At 39.6% G+C, this 25,611-nt stretch overlaps 1 protein-coding gene across 1 annotated transcript in view; it reads right to left on the reverse strand.

The window, feature by feature from the left end:
* The window catches only part of ADAMTSL1 (ADAMTS like 1), a 461,995-nt gene that overhangs the window by 54,292 nt on the left and 382,092 nt on the right, over positions 1-25,611 (reverse strand). The window contains exons 15-17 of the mRNA XM_075137804.1: positions 24,867-25,168; positions 20,394-20,523; positions 3,055-3,265 (exon numbers count right to left, since the gene is read on the reverse strand). Coding sequence (XP_074993905.1) covers positions 3,055-3,265; positions 20,394-20,523; positions 24,867-25,168 — 643 coding nt within the window. The remainder of the gene's footprint in view (positions 1-3,054; positions 3,266-20,393; positions 20,524-24,866; positions 25,169-25,611) is intronic.

A 25,611-nucleotide genomic window follows, 5' to 3' on the forward strand; every position in this document is an offset into this window, starting at 1 on the left:
GCTTTAGAAAGGACTTTTTACATTATGGAGAAAAAATAGCTAGGAAAATATCTGAAAGCGTTACAAGTTCTCCCATGCTGACTCTGTTGTCAAGCCCTTGTTCTAATTATCTTTGGAGGAAGGACAGCACCGAGCAGCTAAAAAAGAATGCTGGGACTGAGACTATGGCACTTATTCAGTAATAAAACAAAAGAGGAAGAAGATTTACTAATGGATGTGTCCCATTTGAGGTCTGCAGAGTAGATATTTATAGGGCCTTGTAAAAATGAAAGCTCATATCCACTTTCCCCCAGAAACACGCTACTGAAAACAAGATAAATATCCTAATGGATTTAGGTAAGAAACAGAGCTATTTAAAAATAAATAGTCTTGAATCTGTAAAGAGATATTTAAAAAATCACTTCAAATGTTACAACACTGATAATTATCGTGTGTTTATCTGCCAGGAACACTGGGGCTTCTAACAGCATTTAACTCACACAACCCCTCCTTAACAAGCATAAAAGGCCTTAGAAAAGAAAACATTGCTCATTGAAGTTTAAATCTTTTGTTTGTTTGTTTGCTTGAAACTATTGTGAGACAGCGCTCTGAAAAGCATGACGAACTCCACAGATGAGACCAAAGAAATGGCTTCAAACCAGGCTGTGTGGAGAACAGATGTTACCCTCTAGTGTGGTGAAGCTCTAAAGGACCTTCCTTAGCACGAGGAAGGCACCTTCCCACAGGGCCCTCCATCTCCCTATATGTGGCGAACCCTCTTAGGGATTTGGGCAGAGGAAGGGGTGTTGTGGGTCCCTTCATGTAAAGAAAGAAATCCTCCTGCAGGTTTTTTTCTGCTGGAGGGCTCCATGGCAGCTCTGCTGCATGGCTAGAGCTCACCTTCAGGAGAAGTCTCAGCCACTCACATCCTGCTCAAATGGTCTTTTCCCTCACACATCCCAGGAGCCAACAGCTGTAATAATCCCTAAGTGCAACACACTGGCCTGATGTGCAGGTTTTCACATGGAGGTCATCCATGGGAAACCTGTGTGAGACTGAACTGTGAGGCCTTGGCTTTCGTACAGGGTGGAAATAACTGTACAGAGGTTGGTGGTGCAAAGAAGGAAGACAGATGTCTTTAAAAAGTGAGAGAATGGAAATTAATTTTGATGGATTAGGCTTTTTTTTCTTGTACTATACTCATCTAAACAGAGGCAGAAGACAGTAGGTCGAGAAATACAATTTTTATAGTGTTTTCTCCTTGTGAAAGGTAAGCACAGGAAATAGTCAGTGCCCATGTAGTGAGGAGCTATGTACACCACTGGCCAGCCTGCAAAGCCTATGGAAGTAAGCACAGAAGAGCTATAACATGACCTTCGTTAAGCTGCAGCAATGAATTGCAGCACAGGCTCTCTCTCTCCACCCAGCCCAGAGAAGGCAGCAGCTAACACAAAAGGTGTGAACTGAGCGGTTTGATTTAATTCCTGATTAATATAACTGTTACAGCCTTTATACTTAATCAAGCTCCCTCCTCCCTAAGATCTCCTATACCTTTCAAAAAGACAGCATATTTGAAAGCCTCTGAGCAGATACAAAAATGGCTAAAACATTAGTTTAGACAGGTGGAAATAAGCGTGTTTACACTGTTGAGAAAGATGTTCAAATCTTGAAAAAAATCTGTTTGGAAATTGCTCTAGCGGAAACCATTCTAGGGTGGCCTATAGCTAATGGTCATTGTTAGCAGAAAGGAAATTTTTCAGCATGCTGTAATGTATGTCTCGTCCGACTGTTCAAATAAACTTACTGAAAATTGCTTTTTGTAAGGACTGTGGCCAATTATAGGATTTTACCGAGCATAGGCACTCCTTCTAGCATATCCTAACTTTGCAATGCTTGACTTTATTATGTTATGTGCTAGTAGAATACTATTTGCTATTTACAAGTATAACATTTATGTATGACTGTAGCCTAGAAATATTCAAAAGTACAACGAAGCAAATATGTGTATGTGAATATCAATAGACAAATTAAAGCACGAAATATCACTGAATGGTTTTAAACATAGGACTAATGCCATAGGCTAGTTATCTAGCTTTGACAGAATGTCAGGCTGGCATAAATTTTTGTTACTGGGATGGCTGCCCAAACCCAGAGCTCTCCCATGAAGTACAGCTTCACAGACTTATCAACTTCATTTGGTGAGTACATTAACATCTCCCTGGCTGTTAAGTAAAGAGCAGATTTTATAGATGGAGACTGGGTAGACGTATGTAAGCACCGTGCCAAGTGCTCATAGTTTTCTCATAGGATGGAATGAATCCTTGCACCCAGCAGAAGTGAAGATTTAAACAGGCCTTTTGTTTGCACCTCCACCACACAGCAAATTTTTCCTTTATTCTTGACAATAGGACACGATCCTTTCTTCCTGTGCAGTATTATATCCAACAAAAGCATCTTTAAGTGTTTTGAATTGCACAAGTGTTTTCATTTGCAACCAGATGGCAGCAAATAAACTAATTTCAGGTTACTTTCCAAAGACGGACAGCTTTGTACAGATCCATTGTGTAGACAGCAGTTTTCAGTTTTAGTGTAATAAGGCATCCATCTCCCAAAGGGAAGTGCCTAACACTCATTTGTGACTCTGAAGGATGAGGAGTGCTTCTTGTCCTAAACTAAATTATTATTTGAGGATATAAGGAAGACCCAACACTCTTTAGAGATTCTCTCCTCCTTGATCCTTATAGCTATTTATTCCTAGAAACCTTGGCATTGCTAACCCAAATCCACTCACTGTAGTTGACGATCATATTCCAGATATTTTTGTCTAGAATCTATAGCCAGCTGTTAAGAATTTCCAGTAACTTTGCATTAGAAGTAGCTATAGTCATTATTTACCTCTGAAAACATTGATGCATTTTTTTTAAAGAGCAAAAAGGCACACTTCTTCAGTTTTTTAATGGCTCATTGGAATGATTAATGAATCCTCTTGATGGGCTAAAGTAAAATGATGCATCGATAATACATGCAGTGTCTACTTTTAGCAATCATAAAATGAGATTACACATACATTCTTACCTCTTGCCATTCTGTAGGATACCAGGAGGGTGGGCAGTCAAAGCGATTACAGGCTTGCACGAGGGATGGCTTAGGTTTATAGCACAATTCATCTGCCAAAATCACGGTCTCGTTAGTCTCTCTTGATAGTAGATGAGAACAGACGACATCTCGTGTCTGCAATCCAACCCCACAGGTAAGACTGCAGGTGCTCCATTTCCCAATCTCCCATCTGTGAAAGGGGTCAGGAGAGAAAACCTTAAGCACAGGACAGAGTCACCTTAATTTTTCTTTTTTTTATAATGACAGAAGGAGTGAAGAAGCAGTAAATGAAAGGGAATTCTCCTTCTCTGATCATTGTCACCCTTCTTTGTAGCTGCAGGAATGAGGCTAAGAAGAATATCTACTGTTTCTCTGCATTTTCAGTTCCTGTCAAAAGCTCTTGGGTTTCGAGTCTTTGGGACTCCTGCAATATCATAGGAACAGTTTTGTGTCCTAAATTAAAAGTTTTTGGTGTGCAGGAGCCTGGCCAATATAATTCAAGACTGAATGGATTTAATTAGCTGGCTTTTTTTCTCTCTTTAACAAAAAAAACAAAAGAAGATATTAACAAAGCCCATCAAAGGAATGTATCAGTGAATAGCTGAGCAGGAATTTCTTCCAGAAGATCCAGTTGTGGTGTTTCTGACTGACTTTTCCTTGTTGTGGAGGTAGGGAGTGCTAAGGCCATGAGAGATGCAACGGGAGAGCACGGAGATCCTCTTCAACCCCTGGGTGAACACCTGTCACTGAGCCAGCCCTTCTCTGCACTAGCTACATAAATCCTGCATCAACAGGATTGTTGATAACGGAATTTCAGTGTTCATCACATTAAAATTTCTGCTCTTTGAGCTGTACTGAAAACATCCCCTAATTCTGTCAGCCATACACAGAAAATTGCTTAAAATATTAGGTCTTCCACTCTTGTACTCTACTAGAAGGTACTTCAGAGATTGCAGAAACGTGTACACAAAAAAGTCCTATATTCAGAATGAGAATATAAGAAAATAGTCTTCCCATCAACTTTATGCAAAACACTACACTGACCTGGATATACTCCCACATCCAAAATGAAAGTATGAGGGCCAAATACTGCCACTTTTTCTAATCCTGAAGAATAGCTTCCTTTCCTGCATGACGCTACTGAAATATTGCTGGGAGAGTAAATTAAACATTCAGGACAAGGAAGGCTCAGAGAACCTGCCCTTGAAGAAAGCAAAGCCAGGCAGAAACTAAAGAGACTGATTATGAATAAAGACACCCTCAGGCTCCAAGCAGGATGGAGGCAGACAATGAAGGAAAGTTATGAAACACGTCAGCAGCATGAAGCAGAATTTGTGGAAGAAGCAGAGGAAAAACACTCTGACAGTCTGAGATCAGCAGTCAATGGAAACTGCTCAGCACGTTTAAAATGCATCATGTTAGTAAAGACATTATGGAAATAATCATTCAAAGTTGTGCCATCCTACAGTCACAGAACAACTCTAACTTATCTATTTATTCTATAATGTTGTCTTGAGCATTTGTTTCCTCCCTCTCAGTCACACCCATAACGAATTTGAACAGCTAGTAAATAAATATTTTTCCTCCTTAGATGATAATGCTGATGGACCAAAAAGCCACATTGCTCCCCTTCTATGCTCCATCTGCTGATGACATTCTCTGATTTTGTAACAGCACAGGATATGTCCTGAGCATCACCATAAGCACTAACAACACTGCAGTTTGCTTTTAGACAACAGCCTTGATTCTGCTAGTAGCAATGACAAAAACGTGTTTAACCCTTTCAAACAATGAACATATCTTGCATACTGAGTTAGAAGTTGCCATGGTCACTTTCCAGGTAGTAAACCACTGAAGGTCACTGAAGCCTGATATGTGTACCAGGAGCTATTTAGCAGTGAAATAGGAGTGACATTTGGCAGCCAGTTAAGCTAATCTCGAGTATGTTCTCTATACGAATGAACTTGGTGGGAGAGGTCTTTCCAGATTTTCCCATAAAATTGTCAGTCAGAATTAATGTGGATATCAGCTACCCTTCAGTTTTGGCACAATCTAAAATAAGATATTTGAGTAGGTGCTGAAAAGAAGGTATTTTCTTATTTCAGAATCTATTTTGATACATGGTTAGTTGCCAAGGATTTTTTTATTCAAGTGATGGTAATAGCTGTTGCCTCCAGCAACTCATTGTTTGTTATTGGTATAAGTGCACAATGTTTCTGTTGGCAATTCACATCTGGGTGGCTAGCAGGCCACGTAAACTCTTTGGAGATCTTGGCTTCTGCAGAAGTCAGTGTCTGTTTCTTCTCCCAGAAAAAAATGCTGTGTTTCAGTAAAGAGAAAGGATTTGTTTTTCCAGTTTTGAAATTTCTGTTGTAGGTTGCATCCGTTGCCCTACCCATAACATTGGTTTGTTCACAATTCTTTCCAGCTGCTTTAAACAGGAGATTCTTTAGAGGTGCTCAGGAAATACGAGGTCAAATTCTCTCTTACCCTTGTACTTTCATAGTCTCCAGTGACTTTTACAGGCTTTCATAGATACAAAGTAAAGAATGTAGAGTAGAGCAGAGATGTGCAAAGTGAGTAGGGATGCATAAGTAACCAAAACCATAGATGATATATATGATTGGCAGAATTTCAAAGTTCCTAAAAACCACAGAGAAGATCAGCGATAACCTTATAGAATAGAATCACAGGGTTGTAGAATTATTTTATAATAGCTAAAGGTGCTTGCAACACTTTGAACTAATATTATCCTACTAAATTTACAATGTAGTTTTTAAACTACTTGTACTGTTGGAGATAATAATCCTTTTTTTTTTAAATACTGCTTTTCTGTAGTAAAACACTTTTACCCTTACTGTAGAGTGTTATGTGATGCTAACTGACATAATTCCTTATATGTTTTATTTCATATGGTCCTTATTTGTGCATTTCTCTGTCTCTTTTTTCTTTTGTGTGTTTTGGCCATACTGAACTCACTCTTCCAATGCGTATGGCATACAAAAAAAATAATGCCATCATGTCCTGCATGCTTATGACAACAGCAAAATTAAAATTCAAGTAGGAAATAATCCTCTACTTAAAAAGGTGAATATAGTAGTTACAGGATCAAGCTAAAGGAACCTTAACAAGTGGAATTGGCATCTTTGTGAGCTGATCATGGTTGTTGTTAAGGTACAGATTTTAGGAAAAATCTGCACCCTTGCTAGTTTATAGCCTAGCTGAAAGTCATCGGTTTGGCACTTCCTGTATTGCTTCCCAGAGCCTGGTGAAGAGATTACATGGTTTTGGTCCAAAACATTCTTTTTATCCCTCCTTCTTTCTCCTCCACTAGTGCCCAAAGCTACACTAATGTGTAGCAACAGAGAAACAATATCTTTTTAGCCTTTTTTTACGGCAGGACTTTAGCACATCTGTACCCTAAACCCCTGGCTTGTCCTAGGTCTATCAGTTCATCAGTTGTCTGTCTCCATCTCCTAAGTACCTAAGTAGTGGTTATGTATTTAAGCACAAACTGGACTTTTAAAAATATTTCAACTACTGTACTACACAAAAACCAGAATTCAAAAGGTTTTCATCCTCTTCAGAGGCTGACAGACATATGATACATTGAATATTTGAACTGATTGAAGGAAAACCATGTTACTACAAAACCACAGAGACATTTAGAGATGGCTAACAGAGGAATGTAACAGGAAAAAGGCAATTCATAGGGCTGGATGTGTTGAAATGGGTGTGTGTGTATTAGTGAAACATGTATTAGAATACACATATAGCAGGTTTTTCAAATGAACATAAATGAAAACAAGTTTCCACTGGAAATGCATAGGGAGCAGAGGATGGTCCCAAAATACAGCTTATTTCAAGTACCATCACAAATTCAAAATACAAAACTCATCACAGAAAGTTTTCACTTTCCAAATGAACAATCTTCCTGTTGTGATGCCTTAGGAGTTTTTTTAGAGTTGGTGAAGTATATGGAGACATACAATGCACATGAAGATAAGCAAACTAAGTAGTGAACCTGATCTGACTGCTCAAGGCAATGGTTTTCCTTTAGATTTTCTTATACACAATGCTAATGGTGTGGTCTAAATACTGGACATAAATTCATGAAAAGCCCAACCAACTGGAGCACTAATTTCTTGCACTTCCAGGAACTATAAAACTCACTAACAAAGTGAATTAGTAATTCACAGATTTTATGAACAGAAAAACACCAGTTAGGAAATCTAACAGTCAGTTATGAATTAGACTAATAATCTGTAATATACTATTAATTTTACAAATTGAAATGCTAATTTAGAAAGGAAACTGTAATTTTCTGGAATATTCTTATTAAATAAATTAGACTTGACTAAGCAGTGCTTATGCATGTGCTTAACTTCAGGTAACCAAGCAGTTTCGAAAATTAATCATGGTCAGTATGTTTTAATATGTGAATATTGACAGCTCCCTTGAATAAAAGAAAGAGAACTCTGAAGCTCCAGTTGCCAAAAAAGGCCCAATAATCTGAAAATCTTGATTTCAATCACAGCACAATTATTCGGTATTATTAATATAAGTCTAAAGACATTAGAGATGCTCTCAAAAAACAGCTTAACCATATTATTTCTAATAAGGGAAATTAGCTTGATAGAATTAACAAAAATCTAGCCTGTGAACCCTAAATTAAACTTTATCATGTTTTACTTTAATGAGTTTCAAGTTTTGTGAGGGCCCATATGTTCAACTAGAATATAGCTTGGACATTTGTGATCAACTTCAAGTTGTTTAAAAGGAAAAGAAAAAAAGCTTCTAACACATAAAAGGAGCATGAACTTATAAATAGTTCTATACATTTAATTTTAATTAGAAATAAACTTTTCTTCTTTCTTGTGACAGGACAAAAAGTATCAATGCCATATTGTGCCCAAGCAGTTCAGGTAAAGAACTGAAGGATCAAGTAAGCCCAAACTTGTTCCTGGCTCTTCACTGAACTCCAGAAGTGATGGAGACCAGAACTGCTGAAACATGGGCTAGCCTGTGAGTATGTGAATATACCCTTTGAGTCCAATGGGAAGACTCAAGCGCTGGACTGGATCATACTCTTCTCCCACACGTGTCTCAACTTCACATTTGTCAAATTGTAACAATACTTTTTCTTCTCTTGAGCTTCATCCATGTTGTCTGCTTAGTTTGTGGTCCTACAGCAAGGATAATCTCTTACTCTGTCTTTATCAACTGCCTAGCACAATGAGACTCTCAGCTTGACAGGAACCTCTAGGCATTAACGTGTTACGAATAACAACAGGGATAATAATGCACTGTTGTCTCAGTTTTGAAATGTCCCTCTCATTGTTACAAGAACTGGAGCTCATATAAGAATTCTGCTAGCTAGGCAGACCAGAAAGTGGCACCAGCTAGTAAGCAGCTACTCACGGCAAGAGAAGTTGCTAGAATTAGAGTTGTTGCCCCAGTGGAGCCACGAGCCTTCAGAACAAAGCACTCTTGCACCCCCATAGTAAGTCTGGAAAAAGTAAATTATGTAGGTAGAACTTGAAAAATTATAGTCTTTAGCCAAAGCACTAAGGAGCCAACAGCTTCGGATCAGTCTCTATATGCAGGGTATATATGGTAAAAACCAAAGCATTCTAAGCTGTTAGGTGTTATAAGTAAAGAATACTTTCGAGAGATATATGATTTCATCCTGACAGAATCCCTTCAAGCACTGCCAAGAAAATTGAACACTGCACAGGAAAAGTAAACACCCTTCTACACAAAGACCTCCCAAACTAGTTCTAAAAAAATGAAATTATTGTCATTTTTATGTGGTTAAACCATATGAAAGTGATACAAAAGAACCCTTCTTATTTCTAAAATAAACATTCATCAGTGTGGAGAGGTTTGCCTGGAAGCATCTTACTTAACATCTGACACCTGCCTGCATAGAGACGTTCCTCAGTGCACAAGGGCTGGGTGGCAGCTGTGTATATGCGCATGCAACAGACTGAGTAAATCACATACTATGTCAATACTGGCTTCCTCTTGTCCTCTGTCAACCTGTGTGTCCTCCATTGGACCCTGCAGATTGAGAAGTCTATTCGGAGCTCATACATCTCCTCCCTTCCTTTTCTGTTATCGATCTGGAGCTGTGTTTGTGGCAAATCTTCCTGTTTCATAGGTGTGGAAGGCTTTCTTGAGGCTCCTTTAGCAGACTTATCTTGGGTTGAGTCAGTATCCTCAGTGTCAGGTCTTAAATACCTTCCAGAATGTGATCTTAAACTTTGGACAGCAGAAAGAGACAATCCTGTTTTGGTAGCATACTTTCCTGCAGTGAAGCTACAGGATTGAGATAAGGAGTCCCAGGTCAGTTCCTGGCTTTATAATCAAACTAGTCTCAAAGAAAGGGGCATAAAAGGTAAGAATTTAACTACAACTAATTTTTCATTCAGCTGTTAAATCACTTACAGTAAATCACTCACAGACTGCTCCTTTGAAATGAAGTGTGAGAGCTAAGACCTCCACCCAGGTGTTTAAACATGGATCTGAGTCTCTAGGAAGTGATCTCCCTAATGTTACGGTTCAGTTTGTGTTAGAGAGAACATTACAGATATACGTACAGTATACACACACCTCAGAGGAAAACTGAGATTTAACTAAGCTTTGAAAAAGTTGATACTCGATTAAGAAATAAAAATGAAAAGGCAAAGTCCTTTTAAATTAGCAGCAGCAGCAACAGAAAAATAATTCATGCTTCATTGTTGTTCAGTGCCAGCCTGACAAAATCTTGTTCAATATCACCAGCGTGACAAGGGAGCTGAACAGGGAGGGAAGGTTTCAGGGGATCGTTATGCACAAGGGAGAGTGAGGTGCTTTTCTTCTAAAAGCATCTTCCTTACAAGTGAAGGGAATCCATTAAAGAGATGCCTACGCAGCCAACACATGCAAGCAGATCAAAGGCTCAATGAGAGCGCTCTGGGAGCTGACAGAAGGGGCCTGCCTTCACTCTGTAGACTTATCGGTATCAATGAACATTGCAGCTCATTATAGCTGAACACGGCGGGGAGCCAATATTTATATAACAGAGCCCAATAGAGGAAAATCGAGGAGGAACTCAAAAGTCAGAGAAGAACAGATGGTAAATGGAGTACGCAAACAGCTCTACAAATGGCAGTTTTGGTTGCTGGAGTAACCTTCTGACATGCTTCAAGCAATATATGGAAAGTTTCTTACTGTAAAAAAAAGGCTTGCTGTCCCTTGAGTTGAAGGCAGAGAACATCAACCATTAGAACAGGTCAGAAAAGAGGGTTTGTGTTTCTCTGCCAACACTTTGAACAGTGGGAGGTTGTCTAGTGGGTCGTCCAGGGGACTACTGCAGATACAGAATGCGTGAACCACAGAGGAACATGAAAAGACAACTTCAGGTAAGTGAACTAGTTTGGCAGAGAACTGATTTGAGAGATTAGCAGGCATACTGGCTACTGAAAGTACCTCAGAAGAGACTTTTACTCTGTATGATAACTGTGGCATTGAGATAAATAATAGCAATGGCTGTCTTTGATATAGCTACACAGATCAGATTAGGCTTGATAGAAAATGAGTATCAGTTTTTGTCTCAAGTTTAAATTTGGGCTCATGCTTAAAGCAACATCTTCTTACAAGGAAGTTGTTCAATATTTTATGCAAGATAAAATGAAAATATGTCTTTGGTAGCCCCTTTCAAAAATGAAGATAGGAAACAGTTGAGGAACAGAGTAAATTAATGTAAAGGTGTTAAGCTGGTTAAGAAGTAATATAGGGAGGCTTGAGGAATAGGACAGAAATTGCACGAATTGCACTTGTAATGGCAGATGGCTGAAACTAAATGAGGAGTGCAGGGAGGAACACACAGTTTGGGAACTACAGCGGAGCAGCATAACACCCCTTGCCCTACACCTACATAAAAGTAATGCAAAAACACAAGAACTGCTAATTTATGAAATAAATTGTACACATCGGTCTATGAACCAAGACTTAGCTTCTTCTGCAAAGAAGCAGAGGGACAGTTTAACACCCTGCTGCCCATGACAGAACTGCTTTATGTCAAAGACTCCTTGACTCTTTGTACACTGGTGCTCTCCATGCTGGACTGTCTTATAAGCCAACACCTTTTCTTAGGCCTAACTTCATGCCATATGGAAAATGTTAAAAAACAGCTGTTCCTGAAGGAGAAATCAACAAGCTTACAGACACCAGAAGGCAAAGAAAGAAAAAGCTCAGCAGTCAGAAAGATGTGCAATGAACTGATTATTTGTAATCTGAAATACCATCTAAAATGAAGCATTTTAAAAATGAGATAGTTGAAAATGCATGTAGATGTCACGGAAAGAATGTACAAGAAGCCAGACTTCACAACCTGTAAAATCAGTATTCATAAATATGTGATTTTGTCCCACAGAGTAACAAGACTCTCCTAAAATCTAAGCATGCCTTTGCTGAAATGATCAGGGCAAAAAAGAAGTAAAGGAGATGTCACTTGACTGAATGGACAAAGAAAGCAGATTCATGAATGAAACAGTGTTCAGATAACAGCAAGTGGGCTTAAGTGATTCTCTAGCAAGTCCAAGTTTTACAAGCAGTACTGCCACAAAAACAGCAGATAACATGAGTTTCTTGCTGACCTGGCTGGCAGCATTACAGGGATAATATTTTCATTAGGATGAACTGTTCCTGAACTATTTCACCAGTGCAGAAGGTACAAGCAGCCTGTCTCTCAAAATCAAGCATACAAGATTTTTCTCTGGTTTTTTAGTAGGGGGAGGGGAGAACAGTTGAACTTAAGTATATGTATCTGTATGGTGCTGTGACTGAACTTGGGAAACTCCCAATGCCTGCTTATGTTTGAGTTCCCTTCAGTGCCCTTCTTGCAACATACCATTAGTAAGGCAGTGCAAGAATTTTGTTCCAAGGGCACATCCAGAGCCAACATTTCCTTTTTACTTTCCCCTTTGAGATCCTGAAACTGTGACTGATAATCTATTTAGTAACTCATTTACTCTTCTGCAATGAAAGATGTTTTTCCTCACATTGACATGCAGAGATCCAAACATGCAGAAGCTCTGCACACAGAGTGAGGAGGCTTTAAACTCGTGTTACATTCATTAATTACCAAAACAACCATGGTAAAGTATTCAGATTCGTGGAAGTCTCAACCAAGATCTGATTCCGACTCAAAAAATGCATGGAAGGAAAAGTTATTCTATTCAAAGTGATAGTGTCAGAAAACTTACTATGTATATAGGCAAACTTGTACTAAAACACTTCGTATCTCCATCCAAATACTTAGATCAATATAGGTTTGTGTGCAGAATCCACAGGCTACAGAATGGCAACTTAATACACTTCTCCCTTAACTTTCCCCGAATGAGAAACTGGCTTCTTAGAACTTGGAGAAAATAATGACTTTAGACAGTACTGTTTGCTTCCTTATAGGAAGGGGAATGAAGTTGTCTGGCGGACTTATCTGAACACCTTTGTTCAGGTCAGGAACCACGACAGTGTAACTATTATAATTAAAAAAAAAAAAAAAACAAATAAAAAAAAAACCCAGAAACAAACCTCCATCCAATATAGTTATAACAATACAAATCTGTGGATCCATTGGGTGGTAATTAAATGCATTGCTGTTCACCTCTGTGTGAGTGGTTCAAGACTTTCCCAAGGCTGTAAATGATTAAGATCTACTAACAGCTGGTTACAGTGTAGAATACGTCAGTTTAGTCACATTTTTAATGGGTAACTGCACACCACAAACTCTACTCCATCCGTGAGACCTTCAATGCTTAACAATGTTAGCAGAGAGGCCAGAGGAATGGAGATCAAATAACTGAAGATGGAAATTTTCATGGACACAAATAGGAGGGCTTGCTGTGCTTCTGCAGATGTGACAGACCTACTTGGCCCATACAACCTGCTTTGTTTAATCAGTCTGGCTGCTTCCATAGGTACTTAATTCACTCCAAATTGAATGGAAATGAAGTTGCCTCCTCCATTTATTTCATGTGTTAATCTTTCTGATGTGTAGTTATGGTACATTTTCAGTACATTTTCAGCAGTTAGGGCCATATTTTTATTCTCTTTTTACATACCTTATCTTTTCATCCATAAAGGTTTATTGGTTTGAAAGTATTGGGTATTTCTCAGACTACTGATATAATAAGTTGCTTCAGCAGTTCTGTAAATGGAAGATATAATGATAGTCTTCATTTCACCCCTTTTTGAAGGAAGTGATGACGCATAGTAAAATCAGCCATTTATAAGACCTTGTAGCTTATTTCATAGGTTAATGCTGCAGTGAAAAAGTTATGGCCGTTATACTACAAAATATTTGACTTAACTTCATATTTGGCACAAGAGCAAAGACATGCTCTTTATCGTCACCGTTGGGAAAGCTTTCTTTTGGGAGTGAAATCCTGCTGTTGAGGCAGTAAATTAATACTCAAGAAAATTGAGAATAAATTTAGAGAAAAAACTAAGAATTAGAAGTTAATATATGAAATGCTGAAGTGAGAGCATATTTGCTCAAAATATTGAAAAATATCAAGTGGCAGTTAATATAAAGTTCTGGTTAGCACAGGCATTAGAGAACAGAAGGGTGGAGAGAAGTGGACTGTATTAAGGTGACTAAAACCAGGAAAATAACAGTGCCAGGAAAAAAAGAAGAGCAATTGTCCTCTGCAGAGGGACTGGCTAAGTCTCTACCGTGACTTTATGCTCATATTCATCACAAACCAAGCTATAAAAAACCTGTGGTAGGGCATGGTGAGATTGTTTCAACACAAGAGTGTACTCACTTGGTGAAACTTGTGACTTGGAGATTTGTGTAGAGAAAAATAATCTATGTAGGTATATAGGATTCTGAATAAGAATTGTGATCTACCATTCTTTGAAGAAAGAAGGAAATACGGTGTAAGTTATTAAAAAAATTATTTACTATTGTGCGCTAATATTTTATGAACGTAGTAGTCTGAATGGAATATAAGCTGAAATGGAGGAAAATGTCTGTGAGTGAAATCCTATCTAATGAAGGTACCATTATATTATTTTAAAAAGCAAAATGGCTGGGAAAGAGGTTTGAAATTTTAAAGTAGAAGAGCTAGAGGCAGACTGTTACGGAGACTCCAGAGCTGCTCCACTGACCCTGGCAACTTGCAAGCTGCTTTGCTTCACATTTAGATACGATGCACATGGCTGAAAAGAACCACTCCCTATGGGTCACCTTGGCGACTTCATTGTAACTGCTGTTGAGTAAGAGATACCGAGGAGCATGCAGTTACTGTTCCACCACAGGCAATGCATCCAGCGAGAAAGGGGAAAGGTGGGCTATCAGACACGTCTTGGACAATCTCTTAACAACTGGGGAAGGTACAAAGGGGGAGATTACATTATAAAAAAGGGGAGAGAAAGATAAATGTTTTTAGGTCACAGATTAAGGCCACGCTGGTATTACAGTAGTGCAGGGTAGGCATGCAGGTAATGTAGGTACAGCATAACAGCCGCCTAAGGATGGCTGCCTGTTTAGATGTCTTTGTACAGACCAGTCTTTAGCAAAGTAAGCCTAGACAAAAAATAGGATCATGATTCTCTTGCTGAGCCCATGACTCCTCTTTAAGCTGTTTCTCAACCTAAAGGCTTCAAATGAGGGTGAATCTACCCTGTCTGACAGCATATTCCTTCTAATGTCTGATTCTCCAACCTACTCCATCAACGGTTCAAACTGTGGCCTGTGATCCCAGGAGGCTCTGTGGGCTACATCTTAAGAGGCTGTCAAAGACATTCTCAATGCTCTTCACTTCAAAATAGACTTAAATATATCCCACTTTAAAAAAAAAAATCAGGGATTTGTAAGGGGTGGAAAATCTTCCTGTGGCACAAAGAGACAGTAACATCATCATTGCTTCATTAGAGCTAATTCTAATTTACACTTCTAAGAAAAGACTGCAACAAAACAAGAAGTGGTATCTCCTGCCAGTAAGGCTATACTGCAGTATCTGTAGACATAATGACTTGCAAATCTTTTAACCTTTTTCATGAACTAGACAGAGATGCTCTAATATTTCTCCTGAGCGATGCAAAACACATATGCATTGACACCCTCCTACACAGAGAGGTCACCTTTAATGGATTAGAGAAAGCTCTGGCCCTTCCACACATATTGAATTCATTTCAGATTGTCGATGGGAGCACATCTTAAACTAAGTCTGACCTACCAGCAACCTAATGCCTCACATCTCCAAATGCATCAAAAAACATGTTGATTTTGTTCTCCTTTATAGTTTGACTTCATCTGGGAAATGAAATAGAGCAAAACAGATGGGCAATACTGCATTCACCAAATATTAAAATAATAACATGTAATTTATTGCACAAACACAAAACAAGCAGATGCAGGGGAAAAAAAAGAAGAAAAAGAAGAAAAAAAGCAGGTACTGTGCAATAAGCTAAAGCCCAGCCTAACTCAGGCTATCTTGACCCTTCAGTCAGGTATTAGCACCACTCAGATGGTTTCCTGTCTTTTCTTGCTAACAACAGAGGCTTGAAGGAGTAAAGGGAGAGTGTTGGGGTGAAATCATGTGCTATTCCTAGAACTGTCTGCTTTTTCTTCATTGTTTTTTCTGGTTTTGTAGCATTCAGCTGTTCTTTGTTGTACAGGAATAAAAGTTCAGTTTTGAAAATATGCAAGAACAAAGCTGTAGAAATTGCCTGGAATTTCCTCCATTTTCAGCCATCTGGCTTTCATTGTTTTGCTTCTTTCTCCACTCCTCCATACGTATTTACCAAATCTTTTCAACACGCATTGACCAAGCTATTGAGCAGTTATAATTAATAACACAGTTACAACATTCTCTTTCACCCCTTTGGCTCACCACGAGGTGCTCATGCTGTTGCTGTTATAAACAAGAGCAATTATCTCTGATTAGATGATGACTGCCTCTGTATTTTGGGTTGTGGAGGCTGAAGAAAAGACACATTTTGGATGTAAGTCATTTTGTTGTTGAAAACAGTAAAGCCAACATTGCAACAGGGTTTTTCTGATTGTTTTTGGAGTAATTTAGAACACAAACATAGCAATTAGCAAAACTGAGTGATCTGCCCTTTTGTTTTTTGAGCTTAGAGAAGAAACTTCTAGACATTGAACAGCTATTCTACATTTACTTCTGGGAAGACTGCACTCTGCTCAAGTACTGTTATGTAATTCTGGAAGTGGTAGAGCTTGATTGACACAAATTAGGTAACTGAATGACTCAATTAAAATGGTCATGGTCTTCATTCCTCTCTTTCCTGGAGAAAGCATGCTGGGTCTCCCAGTGCATCAAAACAGGCTTTTTATAGAAATGTCAAACAAGGGCATACCAAGTTAATGACACAAAATTTTACTCTGTACCTACTGTGCTGAAAATCAGCTGTTAGCTCTCAACTTAGCGATTAGCTCCACAGTATTTCATCATTTCTTAGCTCAGTGCAAAATGGGAAATTTTGTTATACTGTTTTCCAGGGGAAAAGGGACCGGACTCTTTCTGCTATTGTTCTTGAAGCAGTAAGTAAAAAAACTCTCAACAAAGTCTGAAACCACAGGAAACTCAGCTACTTTGGGATTTGAATATGGATGAAATCTTCCAATTTTTGTGTGCAACTCTTCCTGGTTCTTCTTCTTTCTTCTGTAAGAATTTTAAACATGAGATTTTGCTGACTCCGTACAGCTGTGAATATTTGAAGACAGATTTCTGTGGTTTAGTTTTTCTGTCTCTCTTCAATGGACTCAGAATAGTAACGCACCAAGATATTAAGCAGAATTTCAATGGAAATTATAAAGGTCTCTCAGCTGTTATACAAGCACCATCACCTTTCAGTGTTTTCATAAATCTGAAGTATTGCCACTATATTCTAGCTTTTACCATATTTTGTTCCAGGAGAGACCAGAGCAACTAGGAATTGAAGAGGGTGATGATACCATAGACTAATTTCAAGCTCAAGCATTAAGTGAAATCTTCTAGTCTATCCACATTTATTCCCAGTAAAGAGCAAAAAGAACAGCAACAGTGAAGATGCCTTTAGCATCATTCTACTTAAGTGTCCAAAAAGAATGATGAAACAAAACTGGAATGAAATTACTCTTCAATGACTACTCCTACAGTATCTGTCTTGAGGTGTATGCCTTCTGACCCTCCAGAAAGGCTGAGTAGATTCTGTGGTTCAATGCTTTTTTTAAATCTGTATTAAACCAGCTAAACCAATTGTGGACCAGGAGAGGCTTACATGACTAACCCTTTAAGAGGCTATGGAGAATGCCACATGTAACCAAAAGTGCCTGCAGCAGAAGCAATGTTAAGCTTGGAAGTTCTAATTTCTAAATGTTCTCCCTCTTAAGTTAAACAAGATCTTGAACTGTATTAAATTCTAGACATACACATTAAATTCTAAGCATGCTGGGCTGTTTTGGATCAAGAAACATCACTGGAACAATTTCTCTGAATATATTAGGAGGGAATTTTTGTTCTCTTGGGCAAGACTTCTCAGCTTTTTCTTCATGCTGTGGACAACATTCCCTTTTCTACTTAGACATTCGTCACCGTCTCAGTTGCCTTTTCAGCAGGCTGCCTCCTCTACCACAACTGCATGCTCCAACAGTCACTTACACATCAAGGACATTTTAGGAAAGTGTTTTTTATATTTTTAGCTTCTGTTAATGCACTTTAGCAGCTGGAAAATAGAGAGAAGAGCCAACACTATGAGACCAGCCAGCTCTCTCTATAAGCCGTCAGTGGAAGCTCTGGGAAGTATCAGTGGTTCACAGATTGCATTTTGAGAACTTCTGTAACAGGGATCTAAGTTCACAGCCACAGTGTATTACTGTGGACTTGTCACTCAATAGCAATGTCTTCATCAGCATTCACAAGGACAGAATTTTAGCCTAAATTTCCATCAGGTTCCTGGATCAAGATTTCTTGAATTAGAATCCTGAAACATCTTAGGATTAAAACAAAGAGAAAACCCTAAAACCTTTATTTTTTTTTCTTCTTTTTCATGTGTTCTTTTTGGAAGTCTTAATACTGTTGTAATTAATGATTATAAAGCAATACTCTTTATACACTAAATACTATCAGTTTAGTTAATATACCATCGTATTTAATACAGTGGCATTGGTAGCACTTCAGAAGCTTGCAGGAAATAAGGAAGTTATCCTACCACAGCCTGTGTGGGAGACACATCCTTTCCTTCTTGCCTGTCTTTCCGTTAGCCAAGCTGTCTGCTGTCTGCAGCCTTGAGTTTTAGGCCTTTTTGCTCTTACCAGAGAAGCCATTTTGCAACACGTGCTGTTCTTCATCCTGTGCCACTTAAATCTCTGCAGACAAGCAATTTCCTCCAGACTGAGAGGGCCAGAGGGAGAGGAGATGTATATACAGGGAAGGGAGTAATTTCCCCTTTTTTCTATTACAGCCCTCAGGGTGGATGAAAGATTCTTATTCTCCCCCCGCCACCTCAATTCCCTTTCACCTCTGCTTCATGGCCTGATTCTCACCTACAGTACAGTCATCTTGTAATCCATGGGTGGACTACATGCCCAAGGTTGGTTTAAACTAGCTTCGCTCTGGTAGCAAGGTTACCACAGTGGTATGGATTATCACGCAGACTAATGCAAGTATTAGTATTCACCCAATTTCTCAGACTGTTTTTGCAACAGAACTCACATAAATACTGACCTATATGAGTGTGCCTTATTTTTTCTTAACCAGTGCATGTTTATTTTCTGTGTCAGAATCTATAGGTGATCAATCTCCTACCATGCACTCTCAGCTCCAGGAATGCTGCTACCTATCAATTACAGCGAGATTTCCCCTACAAAGTTCTTTTCAAGCATTAATATAATATTTGTGTGTTATTGCCAGCAATACAGACAATTTAACAAAGTCAGGGTAGCAATATCCTCATAAGCAATTGGTAAAATGTGTCAGCCTATTTGGCTCTGTTTATCACAGACTCAAAATCCTGATCATCCAATCAAACTGTTATTTCTGTCGTTATCATTCTTGGATGCTGGCCATATTTAGAGCGATATATGATTTTTAATGTGAAACTTCTCTGTGTACCCAAAATCTACTACTATTCATAACGATATACCTCTGTATAGCCTGCTGTCATGTAAAGCGTACCTACAACTACCAATATGCACTCTAAGGAATATCTACCACCTGGACAGCACTGACTGTTTTAAATAGTCGAAAGTTATAAATCAATGTATTTCAAATCTACCGCACTATCAGAAGAGAATAAATGCAGCTGTGTACAGCTGGGAATAAAGACAATATGTATATAGAACATCTTGAAGAATTGACAGGCCCAGGTCTATTTAAATAAACCACAGGAACCTCACGACAGCTATTTTCTGTCATAGAGGGTACCGGTGTGAATCTCTGCAGACAAAGATCTGCTATTTTTAGGGTCAGGATTGTGGAAGTTGCCTGAGGCCAGGGAGGAACAGGTTCTGCAAAACCATTTGTGAGCGGGGATGTTGAAGAAGTCTCCTTAAACTTGACACAACTCTGGGTAAAGTTAAGCTAATCCATAAATTGGCTGCCTGTAGGACCTGAATAGGCAAGTGGTCTGAAGTTTGCCCGTTGGTTTTAGCACCGCTTTGCCCTTCCCGGTCAGTGGTGTGAAGAGGCTGTAAGGCCCTGCAGCTTGAGAAAGAGCATGTGTGAGGCAGTGCGTGCCTCCAGACCGAAAGGCCATTGAGTCTGTGGTCACAAGTTATTTAAAATTCCTTTTTTCATACCGCTAGTGTTGTTTAAATGGCTCTGGGCAACATACTGGCCTACAATCACCCACACTTGTGTATTTGTTTTGCTTTTGTCATGGATTCCTCAAAATCCATTAAATGATGTCTGGACAAGACTGAAGAGCCCTGGCCTAGGTATCCTCACCTGCGATAACAAGACCCACCCGGCTGCGCCGATCCGCTACCTTAGGCAGCAGCAGAGCTCTACTCACTCACGTCACCTCTGCTCACTTCACATCAGTTAAAAGGAGTCCTGGGGGGAGTGACACAGATCTGCTGAGGCCAGACAGCTGAGTCTATGGTACTGCAACCTGGGGAGCCATCTTAGGTTCTCGTCCGAGTGTTTTAGTCTTGTACTTCAGGAGTCATTTCAGTAATGCCCAGATCCAAGCATCCCTGGCCCCAAGCACCTCCGATTCATGGGGAGCTTGAAGATCAGTTTCTCAACTTCATCAGTGATCACATCTCTCTTAAATCTGGAAAAAAATGTAGGCCTGCTGATAAGATATAAGAAGCCTACCTTGGGGGGCAGGGGTCCAGGCTACAGGCTTTCAGCAGCTGTGGAGGACGGCGACTGGTTACACACAGTGTCTCGTCCGCAGTCTCCCTGGTTTGCTTGTTCAGGCAGGTCACCACAGCCTCCTGGACACCTGCACACAACAACGCATGGTCACAGCCAGCTCTCCGTACCCGGAGGGGCAGCTGAGGGCAGACTCGAGCCCAGTGGAGCCAGCGGGACTGCGTTGGCTCTGCTGCGTGTGGGGAAGCACAGCCTCACAGCCAGGGCTGCCAGCTCAGGGCTGCAGCCCCAGCTGCAGAGAGCGAGGAGGCTGCTTCCCGCACGTCAGTGGGGTCTTTGCTCTCCTCATCCAAGTGCTCTTGCCTGATGGTCTTGGAGGAGTATGGTATGAATGTCTACCAAAGGGCGATGTTTCTTGGCACAGCATACCTGACTGAGTAGGGGAAATTGCAGTTCCTTTTCTCCCTTCTGTTGGGAAAAGCCTTCATTTGTAACTTTTGCAATTTTCCAGACACAGTCACACAATGCTTACTGCACCTTTTGTATCCTGTTCCCCAGTCAGCTGGGAGATGACCTGATCAAAACACCATGTGGGATGCTGGGCTTTTACTTGCCCTGGATTTCAATCTCACTCGGTGTCTTGATTGCAGTGAAAAGTCCCTAGGTTCATTCACCACTTACCTTTCCTGAACAAAAGATTCTCCAGTGCTTTCTAGTGACTCATCCTTTCACTATGAGTGCAATGAGGCTGTTTATTTGTCAGTCAAGCAGGCTGAGGTGTAAAGATGGCCTTGACTTTGGCATGCTATATTTTAAGCAACGGTATGTTTGCTACACGTGCAAAAGTAAAGTAAAACAAGGTCAGACAATTCAGCTGCTCTCAGTTACTTTTCTGCATCCACAGACCTGCACTTACACTGAAGATGCAAACCTGCAGGGTGTATCTGAGAGCTGGGACAGAACAAGGGTAGCTGTTGGGACTAAGAGAGAAGCTGGAAGATTTGACGATTATGTTTTAACTCAGGAAATCCTTGGTGGTACCAAATTCCTTATGTACTCTTGGGCATACTAGTTACCCTGTCTCTCTTTTCCTATGAGTAAGGCAGGAATATTACAGGGTTTTTTGGATCACAAGTTTAGGAAGCTAGAAAATCAGGGATTGCAACACTACATGCCATAGGAAAGAGTACTTAGTGAGAGAGGTTTTACTTCTTCCCCAGGGGGTCTGAGGATAACAATTGGCCTGAAGTTCCTAAAAATCTAATCCACAGTGGTGCAAGCAGAGTGGAATTATGCTTTTTACATTCATCCTTACTTCTTGAGTTAGGAAAAGATTATCTGAGCTCATAACAATTGCATCATCTTCCCAAAACCAACAATTAGTTTTCCAAAATATCTCATATCTTTTGAAGACACCAATGTTTAAAAAAAAAACAGTGTTGGAAGAGCTTGAACAGCTCCAAGAGCAGTGTAACAGAACTGACAATATCTTTTGCTGTTTCTAATGCCAGAGCACATGTCATTAGGCAAACAATGATATCATATTATTCAACAGGACCGAAGTGCTGCAACTCATCACAGTTCCTGTACTCCTGCAATTATTCATGGATTCATTCCCCTTATTCTCAGTACAGGCTGAGGAGAGGCCTACAGCAAAGTGGCATGTTGAGCAATTTATTGGCTCCGACATGTGCAAGCCTATTCAGGGCATGCCTATGCCTCAAGGATAGGCAGTATCTCCACTGTACTCAAGGTGTTGAAGAGAAGAAAGAAAATTTGACATTTTTGGACATGGACATCAACAGCAAAATCACCAAAATCCCTGAAGTCAGCCAACATTCTTGTGAGTTTCCTTTTTCACAAGGTGGCCCCATATTTTTGAGCCGTTTTGCTATTCAAGTAATCTCCTAAAAGACTTTAAAAAATTGTAAAAAGAATAGCCCGTTGAAAGAATAAAACAAATGGTAGTGATTTATTTCTAGGGAAGGAAACCAATGAAATTTCTATACCTAAACAGTATGTGGTCTACCTTGCCATGTTCAGTATCTTTCCAGCTCAATCATTTTTCTGTGGAGCAAGTTATCATATTGTGTACAGCAAACAGAGGCATATGGACTCCCCAGGACAGACTGCTGCTGGCTGCAGAACAGAGGTAGTTCTCTACCTGATGGGAAATGACACTGTGTTCAAGTTGCTGGTCTCTACTTTGCATTGATCACTTGTGCAGGCCGGACAGCAAGCCCAATCTGATGAAGGCAGGAGAGAAGGACTGTTAATCCAGACTTAGGGAAACTGCAAAAGTACTCTTCTTAACTCTGTGGAAAGAAACCACTGAGTTCTGCCACATGCTGGTGCCGTCATTCTGTTTTCTGGGGATACAGCACACTCATCATCTGTATGTGCTGGATGTTTTTCTTTTTAGACCAAAATTTTGTAAACTGAGTGTACTTCCTCAGTTTCAATTTCTCCTCTTTCTTCATTTTCTCCTTAAGTCTCACACTGAGTGTGGCTTAGCATGCTGATAACACCTGTCTCTCTGTTTTTGATGATAGGTCAATGCAGCAAATGGTTATAAGCTTTAAATCAAGGATGGATCATTGAATATATAGAGAATATAAAGACCTTTGATTATCCATCAGAAGTTCCACGTTACAGAGATAATTAAAAAATATATATGAACTTCAGGAAGTAAACATTATTTACTGCACAATATTACCAGAACAAAAAGCTGTCTGCTTTAAAATTGTTTTCCCTGAAAAAAAGAAATCAGTTCTCAATAGGAAATTACAATATAAAAGGGTGTAAGGGTGGGACATGAATCTAGACTGTTTAAGTTCACTTGCAAAATACCATCAAATGAGATTTTCTGTGTTTATATCCACCAGAATAGAATAATTGTTACATGATATTTGATGACAGCTCTGGGAAATGCAGCCACTAACAGCAGACTAAATGACTAACTAATTCCTTCTGGTTGCTACTTCTGGGAGGTGAAAGGTTACTTCTGCATCTATCCAATTTCTTCTCTTGAGACTCCAAAACCAATAAAATTAGTTTGACTGGTCTTGCACCTATGGCTACAAAAATATCTGACTTAGCATCTGCTAATCTGGAAAATTTGGAGTTGACGTCAGACAAAAAGAAAACTCTGCTAAAAATTTTTGCTGACAATTGGAAGATATTAAATTTGTAAAGCAAAATGTCTCTGTCATATTTGTCTCTGTGAGTTATATTTGAAAAATACACAGATAGTCACTATAGTCAAACAAAAGAATTCATTTCAAGAGGATATTTCTAGAAGCTATTCAGGTTTCAGTATTCATAATGTAAGTGTGACAAATTGTTACTGCTCACTATATATGACAGATACTCCCATAAAATCAGTGTTTGTCACGACTTAGCATACACTACTTCATATTTTTTGTGTAGGAAACAAAGCAATAGTGGCAACGGTCTGACAGCTCTCTGTGAGCTGCTCTAAATACTGACTACCGTCAGCAAGCTGAAAGTAACCATAGAAAACCTTTGCAATATTTTCTACTAACTGTGGTTTTTAAGTTTGTAACTGATTACTGGTGAATCTGTACAGATCACACTATTAACCATTCATAAAGCACAGAGTGGTTTCCAGTTCTACAGTATTTATTCTGTACTTATCTATAATAATCTTTTTTTAAATAGCCTGAAGCTTGTAATGTAAAAAGACAGCAGCTGGAGAAGTCTAGGTTTAATTTAAAAAATACTGGAGTAGACATATTTCTCAGAACTAGCTAGACAAAATGATGGGAAAAAAAGGGTAGCAGAGAACTGTGCATTAATAACATGTGGAACCTGAAACCTTGATTGACTTTGAGAAACTCCAAGTACCAAGCCTGTTAGCTTCAGACAATCACACCATTAGTGCTTTTTTACCATATGTTTTCTTTTGCACTGGAATCGGAGCTAATGTCACTCAGTGATAGGAGTTAGGGAACCTGCTGAGCCTTCAGAATATCAATAATTTAATGCGTCTGCTATGGGAGGACAATTTACTTCCACATGTTTATACTTGCACAGTACAAACCAAGAGATAAAAACTAAAAGTGACACATGATTCTTAGCCTGTATCACCAGACCACTTCAACATTCAGCTTTTTTGCGTAAGTGCCTTTTGAGTGATCAGCTGATACAAGGAAACAGAAATACGTGATGCATTGATCACTCTTGGTGACAGCATGAGCATTGAGCCTGAAAGTCCTGGGCTAAAATATGCTGTGCACATGTGTATTTTCACAGTTTTCATCCATGCCTTTTAAATACAGTTGGACTTAATGATCTTATGGTTGGACTCGATGATCTTAAAGGTCTTTTCCAAACTAAATGATTCTATGATTCTAAATAGCTATAGCAAAACAGCATGTCCATGGGTGTTTACTGCAAAGCACACGCTTGAAGAGGGAAAGCAAATCAAGCACAGAAACATTTTGCACTTACCTCCTCCACAGGACTCTGAACACTCTGTAAATCCCTCATATTCCCAGTCATAGAGCTCATCGAACTCCTGCAAGCTGCTATACAGCAGCTCAGTTTCCTCTGGAGTATATTCGGTTGCCTCCCCACTGCAGGGACCACTGTAACAGGCTCTCTGAGACACAGGTTTGGGACCTTCACATTCATCAATGGGCAAGTCAGCCACAGACTGGGAGAAAGAGAGGAGCACTTGACATTTCACAAGCCGCACCTGGCTGCCCACTCCACAGGTGACACTACAGGTGGACCAAGCCTCAGGAATAAACCTGTGAGAGGAACAGAGCAAGGCAAGTTATGTCCACAAGCAGCCAGGCAAGCAAAAGCAGTATAGTCCTGTCCAGGCCAAATTCTCTTTAATGAGAAACAAATGCTTCACCTCATCACAGGGCTATTACGAAATACGCATAAGAGCCATGACATATTGTTGACAACTCAATGGCAATAGTGGAATGGCTCTCAAGTGCTTATGTGGAGTGTCTCCTTATATCCAGGAAGAAAGATGTGTGCTTAGAGCACCTGCCTTGATCTTAAAACATCCGGTGCAAGGCAACCCTACAATCTCCCAATGTGCATTATGATCCCACTAGATACTTTTTGCTAGTATTCAACCCGGATCACCTTTGCCTTAGTTGATATCACAATTATGTCACTATAAGTATTAAACAGATTGCTGAAGCCATAAAAAAGATAAAGAACCCGGCATTTCTTT

The sequence above is a fragment of the Calonectris borealis genome, chromosome Z (genome assembly GCF_964195595.1).
Source record: "Calonectris borealis chromosome Z, bCalBor7.hap1.2, whole genome shotgun sequence".
NCBI lineage: Eukaryota > Metazoa > Chordata > Aves > Procellariiformes > Procellariidae > Calonectris > Calonectris borealis.